Source organism: Helianthus annuus, chromosome 5 (genome assembly GCF_002127325.2).
Source record: "Helianthus annuus cultivar XRQ/B chromosome 5, HanXRQr2.0-SUNRISE, whole genome shotgun sequence".
Taxonomy (NCBI): Eukaryota; Viridiplantae; Streptophyta; class Magnoliopsida; order Asterales; family Asteraceae; genus Helianthus; species Helianthus annuus.
In genome coordinates this window covers 11,387,334-11,398,416 of record NC_035437.2, presented here as the reverse complement: position 1 = coordinate 11,398,416, position 11,083 = coordinate 11,387,334, and the positions used below count along the sequence as shown (strand labels likewise).

General features: G+C 37.7%; 1 protein-coding gene across 1 annotated transcript; it reads left to right on the top strand.

Moving 5' to 3' along the window:
• The first annotated feature begins 6,079 nt into the window (after positions 1 to 6,079).
• On the top strand, positions 6,080 to 9,306 carry LOC110905890 (GDSL esterase/lipase At5g62930). Its single transcript, XM_022151314.2, has 4 exons — positions 6,080 to 6,462; positions 6,582 to 6,646; positions 8,715 to 8,855; positions 8,960 to 9,306. The coding sequence occupies exons 2-4, from the start codon at positions 6,614 to 6,616 to the stop codon at positions 9,074 to 9,076; spliced, it is 291 nt and encodes a 96-aa protein (XP_022007006.1). The 5' UTR covers positions 6,080 to 6,462; positions 6,582 to 6,613; the 3' UTR covers positions 9,077 to 9,306.
• The last annotated feature ends 1,777 nt before the right edge of the window (positions 9,307 to 11,083 follow it).

Sequence of the window (11,083 nt, the reverse complement as noted above, 5' to 3'; positions counted from 1 at the left end):
TGCGGTGAAAAAAAGTAGAATTTTCATCGACATGAGCAGCCCAACTAGACCTCGACTTTTGATGAACATCTTTAGTACGAGCTTGTTCCAATTCAGCTAACTCCTTTAAACACTCAGCTCTCACCCATTCTTCCTCTTCATCCAGCTCTCTACCTTCCAAAATCACTTCCATGTCTCCCAATTCTTCCAAGGCTTTATCAAAACGCTCACTATCCTTAGCTCGCTTAACATTAGCCCAATTTTTAATGGCCTTTTTCAGCCACCTAAGTTTGGCAGCAAGTACGACATCTGGCCTACCCGCATATTGGAAAGAATTAATCGCCTCCTCCATAACTCCTTCCAAAGTTGGGTCATCAATCCAAGAATTGAAAACCCAAAACGGCTTCGGACCGTAATCCAGCGGGCCAGAGACTAGCACAAGGGGAGAATGATCGGAAAGATAACGGGGGAGAGCCGTTAGACACAAGTCTGACCAAAGGTCTAAGAACTCTTGATTAACGACACAGCGATCAATTTTACTCATTTTCCTGGTCTTGCTCTTACAATACGTGAACTTCCGTCCCTTCATAGGGACTTCAACCAGCCCCGCATTAGTCAGAAAAGAACTAAAGGCCAATGCACACGCTGGGTCAAAACCCGTATTCAACCTCTCTTCTGGAAATCTGACCGAATTGAAATCTCCGATTATGATCCAAGCCCCTTCATTTGCATCCATCAACTGCTGAATTTCAGACCATATTCTTCTTCTATCTAGAAGATTTCTGGGACCACGAATATTGACCACCCACACCTCCTGCTCATAACCCTTAATTTTTCCCCGAATCACCATAAAATAGCGATTCTTCACCTTTGCAATAACCCTGAAAACTTCACTCTTCCAAGCACAAAGAAGCCCCTCAGATCTGCCTGACGCATCTACAAAATCCCAATCAAATTCATCTGAATTCCAGAGAGCGCGGGCCCTTATCTTGGATCCATCTGAAAATTGGGTTTCTTGAATACATAAGAAAGAGATTTTGTAAGTATTGACTAATCGACAGATCCTTCTAGCCTTATCCACATCTCCTATACCCCTTGAATTGAGAGACAAAAAGTTCATGATAACTGGATGTTTGACTCCTCTCCTTGAATGACACTTCTCACATCAGAATCAAAATTGCTCAGGTTCACCCCAATTTTTCCCCAAAGTTAAGAGTGTTCTGCACCTCTCCTTCCAGACTACCACCTGTATCCCCTTTTTTGACACACTCCGCAGAGACACGGATACTATTGACCTGAGCATCATGAGGCAACGAACTCTTATTCCTCCCCTGATCAGAGCTCGCGTCTCCAATATTTTCCTTGACAAACATCACCTCCACCTCCATATGATTTTCACCTGGATCTACACTCACGGTGGATGACAGAACTGTGGGATGACCTGAGGGAGAGGCTTTATTAAGGTCAGCAAACAGGCCCAAGGAATCATTAAAAACTTCCAGGACCGGCCCACTAGGAGACCCTTCAACACCCTTTCTTCTGGACCTGCGTCTCTTTTTCTTCCTGGGCCCAGAAGAAGAAATAGATCCACTATTGGCTTGTGGGTCCTGGACATCTGCAACGCCGCTTTTTTCATATCCCAATGAGATTTGCTGCCTCACTCTGAAAACCAGTATCATGCGGTCCTTCTGTATTTTCCCCAAAACGTCCGTTGGATACCCCTTACATGTTTCGAGGCGCCTGTTCCCCTTCCTGACTTCCTTCACGAACTCTTGCCTCTGAAGGAGAACCGTCGTCAACAACCACATCAACATCGCCCAACGGCGACCACTCAGTTAAATCTTCTGAAACTTTAACCGTAAACACCTCATGCATTCGTTTCATCGATATGACCTCTTCAATCGGGTTAAGTTGACGGGTGAGAATACCAACCCTCCCCTTCGTGAGATCAACATCAGAATCGGATGCCTGAGAAGGGGCCACGATCAAACCAAAAGCATTTGCAATAAGATCAAAGGTAGATGGATCCCACCACTTCGCCGGCACACCTTTAATCCAAAGCCAGGCCACTCAGTCCTCCTTGACATACTTATTATCCCAAATCGCCAGCGTGTTAAACCATGGCTTCCAAACCTCTTCTTTATTGCATAGAAAATCCGTCGCCCGAGCTGAGAATTCAAAGGTGATAAGAACCGCAACGCCACCTAAGTACCTCAACTTTAACTCTGAATCCTGTTCATCTTGGAGAACCGCAGTCAGTAGCCTGATGTCCTGCACCTTCTTTACCTCACCCCACAAAGAAGCACTTCCCCACAAATTTTCCGCCAAGGTATTTTCAGGAGCCAAAAACACTGTTTTTGCAGTTCCACAGTTTACCTTCCCTGTCAACACATTGCTAATCAAAGCGTCCTTGAAGGTAGAGGACCCTGAATTAGTGTTTCTAGCCCAAGGATTAGCCTTGGGGAGCGGCCAACTGCTTCCTCCCTAAGGCACAAATCTCTTTCCAGCCCTCTGTGACTCTTTGCTATCCTCTTCTGTGATCATCCATTTGTCATATTTGGCAATATTAACTCCCACCTTCACTCCTTCAAATGTAACGTGGCTCATGCTGTCTATCAATTTCTCCTTATCTCCAACATTTGCGAACCTCAAGAACCCAAAAAGACTCTTTAAGCAGTCCCTCTTCCTAGCCACATAAGCACTGACAAGGTCCCCAAAATCTCCAAACTTCTTGTACAAGGTGTTTTCAGTGATACCTTCCGGGAGATTATTGATGAATACCGTAGTGGTCGGAAGTATTGGTCTCCCAGTCTTTCTGGTTTAGGCCTCTTGGCGTTTCCAGTTCTTACCTCTAACAGTTGACCAATTCTTAGAACCATCTAAATTGTGAAGATCTTTGACTGCTCCTCTTCTTTCCTCCTTCTTTGGTCTTCTGTGATGGGCTGGGGTCTGCCATACTCCTGCCTCCCTTTCCGCCTTTCTCTCTCTCTCTCCATGATTAAACTATAGTTATTGGTTAGTATTAGGGCATGTTTGGCTAAGCTTTTTAAAACAACTTATTGACTTATTGGCTTTTTGAAAAGTCATAAGCTTCAAAAAGTCTGTTTGGATTGAGGGTGTATGTGAGAGGAAAAGTGACTTTTCCAAAAAGTGACTCCATCCTTACTTTTCAAAAAGTCATAAGTCACTCCTGAAAAGCTAAGCCAAACATGGCCTTAATCCATATTAACAAGCTGACAAATGACAGTCCTTTTCAAAAATGTTACCCAAAACAACCCCAACTTTTCTTAATTAAATTAAGGCTACACGCTATAATTGATTGAAATAAAGTATCGAGTTTGATTTTTATTCTAACTGATCATTAACTTTGTTTCTGAGGGCATACGGGGTGACTTCGGGCAACCCCTTCGGTGACACCAAATCCCGATCGGCAAAGCACCGCCAACTCCAGCGGTGAAGAGAGAGAGGGACTAGAACGGTGGGCGGCTGCCGAAGAGGGGGGAGGAGAGAGGGAGGAGAGAGAGAGGAGAGAGGGAGCTGCCATCCAATCACAAGCTTTCCTTTTTTTTTTTTTTTTTTAAAAAAAAACCAATTCACCTAAGAGGGGAGTGGCGCCATCAAATGGGGGTGTTAGGGGAGTTTAAGAGGGGAGTTGACGTGGCACACGGGGATTGGTTTGGCGTAAGAGAGGGGACTCACCTATTAGGTGAGCACCCCCTTCACCCTGATGATGTGGCGTGTAATGTGGCAATGACTTGGAATTTTGCAACCCTACGTGGATCTTCAGTTTAAAGACGTATATTTTCTAGTTCTCGTATTAAAATATGAACCCTTATCCGTGTGTCATTTATCATCAAGGGTATAATAGAGATTTGAGTTAGAAAAAACTGAGATGCTGTTAATTAGCATACCAAAGATTAGGGCTGTAAACGAACCGAACAAACACAAACAAGGCCTTGTTCGTGTTCGTTCGTTAAGAAAATAAATGTGTTCACGAACGGTTCATAAACACTTACCGAACGAGATTTTATGTTCGTGTTCGTTCATTAAGGAAATGAGCGTGTTCACGAACGGTTCACGAACACAAACGGACACAAATAAATTTGGCGAACGCGACGAAGGATAAAGATAGATGACCCAGAGAGTAGCACTCGAACTTGAATCCCTTATTGTGGAACGGATGTCGATCGTATTCGCCGATATAAATAATGAGAAATGAAAGGGAAATGATGCATAGACAAGGTGAAAGTGAGTTTCCTAGTTTAATTGTTAGGTATTAAAATAAATAAAAGTTTAATAATATACAAAGTACAAATAAAATATAAGAAAGTACAAAGATCTTCAATTAAAACACAAACATACGAATATAAACGAATGCAAATCAACGAATGTTCACGAACACGTTCATGAACACCTTACCGAACGTTCACGACACAATCGAACGAACGAGACTTCTGTTCATGTTCGTTCATTTAACTAATCGAACGAAATTTCTTGTTCATGTTCGTTCATTTATTAAACCAACGAACATAAACGAACTTCCCGCCGAAAGGTTCACGAACTGTTCACTGAACGTTCGGTTCGTTTACAGCCCTACCAAAGATTGCACTAATTTCAATCATTGAACACTTATGAATAACAAAAATCAATCATTCAATGAATAAAACAAATTAAAAATAGCAAACAAAACTTTGACAGGTTACAACATAAGTTACTAAAGGCAAACCATCATGTTAATCAACAACAGAATAACATATCGAGTCACATATACAAAAAAATCAAACAAAACAAGGTTGAAACACAAAAGACATATAAAGGCCATACCAATGTACTTTCAGTTGTAGCAATACATGGTTGTCAGATTTAAACAACAAGGAATATAAGTTTTGTTCATAATTGTAGAATCATATGGTTTTGTTCATAAGTTCGAAAAAACTTATCAGTGATGGCTTGATGCTCCTCCTCATGCCTCATGGCTGATGGTAGCCATTGACGAGACAAATTGCCTGATTCGAAAGAAAAAAAAAATTAGGCTAAAAAATGTGGGGTCTAAACGTTTGAAGGCCTAGAGCCATGGCATATTTCCTTACTAGGATTCGGCTAGCCTCTAGGTCATATTTTTTTTTCTTAAAGAATGAATGGTTGCACCAAAAGTTGATGGTAAGACTCATGTGTAAGGCATAGGCGTTCAATGTTAAGACAATGCATAACTAAGCTTTGAGAAACACCACGACTGACACGTCTCTTCAACTAATGAGGCGAAAACATGAGTGTATTATCCATTGTTCGCTCTATAACTCGTGTAATAGTTAACTCTGAATGTTTGCCCATTGATCTCACCATGCTCGAGACAAATAGTTATGGATTGAAATCCAGAGCGACCATCACCCAATACATCTTGTACCCTTGAGATGCAAGTATGGAAAATACTTGGGATTTCACTAATTAGTGGGTGTTGATTGCTTGACTGTAAGTTTAGTATGAACTATGCCGCATAGGTTCCTGTTTTATGTTTATAAAACCTAACCGAACATTATTTGACAAGGTTGAGTGACTACTTCTTTAGTGACTACCTTTTGTTAATAATAAAATGATACGCCTTATCTTTTTGTAAAGTATGTATAAGTTTTACAAAAACTATCGATCAACTACTAGTGAACTACGAATTTGCTAGAGTGGTATCGTCAATAGAGTTACACATGGAGGAAACAATTATAGACGTTCTCAATCAAGTGGATGTCCCCCTGCAAAAGAAGGCGATGAAGACGATTTTGTGATATCTTTTTGGTGCATATATACGGAGAGCTAGAAATAAAAAATCTTTCAACAACAAAGAAACAAATATTTGTAACACTTACGAAGAATTTTAGGTGTGAGGGTTTTCATAGGTCAAGAATCAAGTGAATTTATTAAATCAAGATCGGTTCAATTGGTGAATTTATTAAATCAAGATTGGTTCAATTGCTAGTCTATTATCTATATTAAAACAAAACATTTTGGTGCCACTTGGCATTATTTTAAACCATTACTTGCCACCTGGCAACTTAATACTCCCTGGTGAAAAGAATTGAGCGCTAAAACTACAATGGTATATCTCAAATGAGAGGATTGGATTTGGCTTCTATCATACGCTTTGTATCAACTCTCTCTCTCTCTCTCTCTCATTATGTTGACCCTCTTTCTCATTCTTCATCCGGATTCTAAACCCAAACCCTAGATCAAAATTCGTCTGCCTCTTTAGGTCTCTCAATCGTCTGCGACAATCTTCAATCGATCTTCAAATCACAATCCTCTACAATTGACTTTAATGTTTGATTTCGTTGATCTTCTTATAGTTTGATTCTGTGTTAATCCTTTGCTGTATTATGATTTCTTACATCTGAGATGGTATGATTCCGATGGTATGAATCATCTCCAAGAAGACGAACAATAAACAATTCAGATCCATTATCCCTCTTCAACCCTACAATGAACCTCCGTCAGGTTTGTTTTTCTTCAACATTTTTTCTTTAATTTCAAATGGTTGGAGTGTAATGCTATTTGGTTTGATTTGATTAACATTGTTTGTTGATTATTGTTTGTGTTCGTCGGAATGCAATTAGGGCTTTTCGGTTGAAGGAGCACAATTAACTCAATGCAACTTTTGGTGTCCATTGATTATAAGAGGGTATGTACATTTTGGTGATTTGAGTTTGTTTGTGTTGGAAGGTTTTTTTTTTGCTCATTTTGGTAGTTTGTACTTTTCTGGTTGATTGTTGATGGTTAGAAATTTGGGGAATATTCACATAAGTTTGTTTGTTGATAATTAAAATTAGGGAAGATTGTTTAAATTCTTTGTGAATATTATCATGAATTTTTGAAATTCTGAACTACTGCTCCGATTGACCAGACCCATATCATGAATTTTTGAGTTTTTAAAAAGTGAAACATTTACATAATTTCTGTTTGGCATATGATTTATGGAAATAAGTTAGTTGCAGACTTATTTTTTTATAGACTTTGATTTTTTTTTTTTTGTTTCATTGCGGGTTTTATATGCGAATGGTGATGAAGAATTGCTCGACTATCCTTGGTGATTAAGATTTTAAGGTATTGTGGCTCAAGGAAGTCAAGTTTTTTAGCAACAATTGTATGTGAAAATATCTCAAAAAGTTACACCTTTAAGGTTGTAGGATGCCTGACGGCCCTGACGAACTAGGAGAATTAAAATGTATGTTCAAATTACGTGTTAGTTATTGTATCGCTGTTTTTATTAAGAATACTAATACTAAAAAGTCTATTTTGCATATTAGGCAAAGACTTTGCTTGGCTGCATACTTGCTTCATGGAATATTGTTTTAATTTTCTAACTACTTTCAAGATTTATACAACTCAATATTAATATAATGACTGTTGAAATTTTGGCTCTGATCTACTCCCGTGACTTAGATTTATTAGGGTAGCAGTGTGGTACACACATTGACTTCAATTGCACAAGCTTAATAACATGTGAAAAGTAAACAATTTCAAGTAAGTGAGTTATTATATGAGTTTTCAAACAATAACTCCAGAAGGTCATGTATGCAGTCCGCGGGCTAAATTGCTTTAAAGGTTGTCTAAAATGGTAAATGCCTGGTAATAGTATAGTGGACTTTGTAGCCTAGGTCCGAATCTGACTATATAACTAACATTAAAAAAATACATCCTTAAAAATTATTATGCCCAAATCATGATAAGATCCACTTATAAAACCATGACCATCAGGAACCTGTTGCAATGGCATTTTAGCCTTTATATGTATTTTAGTTAGATGATTGTTAGAAACTTTTCATTTTAATCTTTATATGTTTTTAGCTAGATGATATCAATCAGCTAATATTGGTTGTTGGGCGTATGTAACTATGCATATGTTTCTTGAATGTGTTTAGCTTTTACATGTTGAAAAAGCTACAAAAAAATTTAAATCAAGTTTTATAGTATGCAGATAACTAATTCTCTTCGTGATAGAACTTCTACCGATGGTGGGATACTGTTTATTATATTTAATTTATTTGTGAATGATGAGCTCGACACCATACTGATATTGAACCGTACTGATCCGTGAGTTTCACGGGTTATGGTTTGTGTTAAAAAAATCTATATCTAGAACGCTATTCCAAGTTACACACCGGACCGAATTGTTAAATTATAACTACATATTCCATCCAACTGTTTGGATCTCAAACTTACTTACTTGCTTTGGTTTGGGTGGTTCAATCGGTTTCAGGTTTCAACGGTTCAAAAACACCCCTATTTTATTTAGAGTCTTGCTCAATGGCCAGGTCCAGTGGCGAATTTGAGATTTCCGACTGGGGGGTTGAAATAGTATATACCTAAAAAGTTCTATACGAAAACTACATACCGGGCACTATTGAGCGAAAAGTTCGGGGGGGCGGGCGCCCCTCCCGGCCCCCACAAAGCTACGCCCCTGGTCAAGTCTATGTATGAAGCTGCATATAATAAGCATATTAAATCAGTCGTTGCAGTTTTCTTAGGACAAAGAGTGATTACTGATTTTTTTTAATAATTTAGAACGTCTACTGATAGCTTTTTGGCTTACTTATATCCGTGTATATGTTAATGAGTGTTATTATATTTTGTATATGCTTCAAATTATTCTTTTAACAACACTATTTTCCCATCACTTTCTGTAATACTCTTTGCAAGAACGATTTTCGAATATTCATATTAAGCTTTTTTTTTTTTTTTTTTTGCAGACTTCAAGCACCCCTCCTGTTGCTACTACAGTCTTTTTTGGGGCTAATGATGCAGCACTTACAGGTAGATATAGTGAACGCCAACATGTTCCCCTTGAAGAATACAAAGAAAATTTGCGAAAAATCGTTCGCCATTTGAAGGTTACTCATTTAACCATATCATTATTTCCAGTTTCAGTTCAATCTACTTTCTCATTTTTCCAAACTTGGTCAAATTTTAAGGTTATAAAAACATATTAATGCAGGAATGCTCCCCGACGATGCTAATTGTCCTTATAACTCCCCCACCGATTGACGAGGAATGGCAACAACAATATGCAACGTATAGTTCATTATGCTTGTCACACTATAGATGTGGCTAGGGGCAGCAATTCCTGATACGACCCGAAATCCAACCCAAACCCGACATGAAAAAACAGGTTTTGGGTCGGTTTGTACTACCTTTTTTCAAAACGGGCTGGGTTCGGGTTGATCTGTTTTAAAACGATTCGGGTTGGCTCACAAAAAAACGGGTTGACCTGTTAACCCGTTTAAGTATTTAAAAAAAAACTTTTACAATTCTTTTTTTTTTCGTTTATCCATTTTTTCTGAAGACACGCTTGCAATTTTGAATCCATTTTTAAAAAACTATTCTGTTTAGGACCTGTTTCAACCCTTAGACGTGAAGCCTAAGTTTGGAAATGCCTAGAACAAATGTGATGATCTACATGGGCTTCAATGGCAGTAGATACTATATGTTTGTGTTAAGCCACCCGCGAAACTCGCGGGATCTTAGGCTAGTATTTTATATATAAAATCTTCGTCGTGTGTAACCACTCTTAATGCATCATTTCTGTAACGTATATTGTTACATTATTTTTCCCACCCAGAGGAAATACATGATCAATTACAACCAATAAAATTGATATTATTTTTCAATTTTGATTAAAAATATTATTTAACCAGAGAAAAATTCCAGCATGATCCATGTGACTTGCCTCTTGATGTTGACTTTAATCACAAGTTGCAGAGTCAACGCTTGAAGAAATGTACCAGTACCAATCGGCAAAATTGTGGCCTCATGGATTGTCAACGGCAATCGCCCAAGAACCGTTTACTTTCGGTCAACGGCAAAAACATTCAGGGAGTTTTTTTTCCTCTTCGTTTTAATAATGCATGTTGGAATGGATATAAACAAGAGGCGTTTATTCATTTGAATATCTTTGACTAATATATATAATTTTTAGGCAAAAGATCAAATACAAATAATCTTAACATACTAAACATACAAATTGAAGGAAAACCCAAAAAGACAAGGTGGCATTTTTGTAATTACCACCAACTATCAAAGTTACAACAAAAAATACCTAAAAAAACACAAATTTTTTTAACATTTTTTATTAAAAAATCGCTACATTTCGTTAGCAAAAAAAAAAAAAAAAAAAAAAATTTTTTTTTTTTTTGCTGCTACTAAAAGTAGCGATTTTTTAATAAAAAATGTTAAAAAAATAAAATAAAATAATTTGTGTGTTTTTTTTTATTTTTTTAGATTTTTTAGGTTTTTGGGGGTTTAGTTTTTAGCATTTTAGCTTGGGTGTGGGGGGGAGGGGGGGTTAGGTTTTTTTTAGGTTTTTGGGGGTGGGGGGGGGTTAGGTTTTTTTAGGTTTTTGGGGGTGGGGGGGGGGTTAGGTTTTTTTTTAGGTTTTTTGGGGGGGTTTAGTTTTTAGCATTTTAGCTTGGGTGGGGGGGGTTAGGTTTTTTTTTTAGGTTTTTTTTTGGGGGGGGTTAGGTTTTTTTTTAGGTTTTTGGGGGGTGGGGGGGTAGGTTTTTTTTGGGGGGGGGGGGGTGGGGGGAGTGGTTAGGTTTTTTTAGAGGTATTTGTAGAGTAACTTTGATAGTTATTGATAACTACAAAAATGCCACCTTGTCTTTTTGAGTTTTCCTTCAATTTGTATGTTTAGTATGTTAAGATTATTTGTACAAGAACTTTACCCATAATTTTTAACACCCAAAATAAATATAACTAAATAAAAAAGTTCTATAATGCTTATACATGTCTATATTTTACATGCATGGATTTTTCACCAAGTTGTACACCTATTAAAGAAATTAGTGCATCAAAACCATCTTCAACTATAATTAGAATGGTGTGGATTAACGCTATTGTTTACAAAATTTCATAAATTTTATAAATAAACTATATTATGGTGACTATCCACATTCTAACTCCCGTCTCTTCGTGTCCTTTGTATTAATGTAAGAACATTATATATAGAGGTTCTTTGTATTGTATGTTGACAACTCAATTGATAAGAATTCACATTCTCCATATTCTCTTTTTCTTCCTGATTTCTATAGTGTTGTTCTCATGTTGCTAATAGACTGTTGTT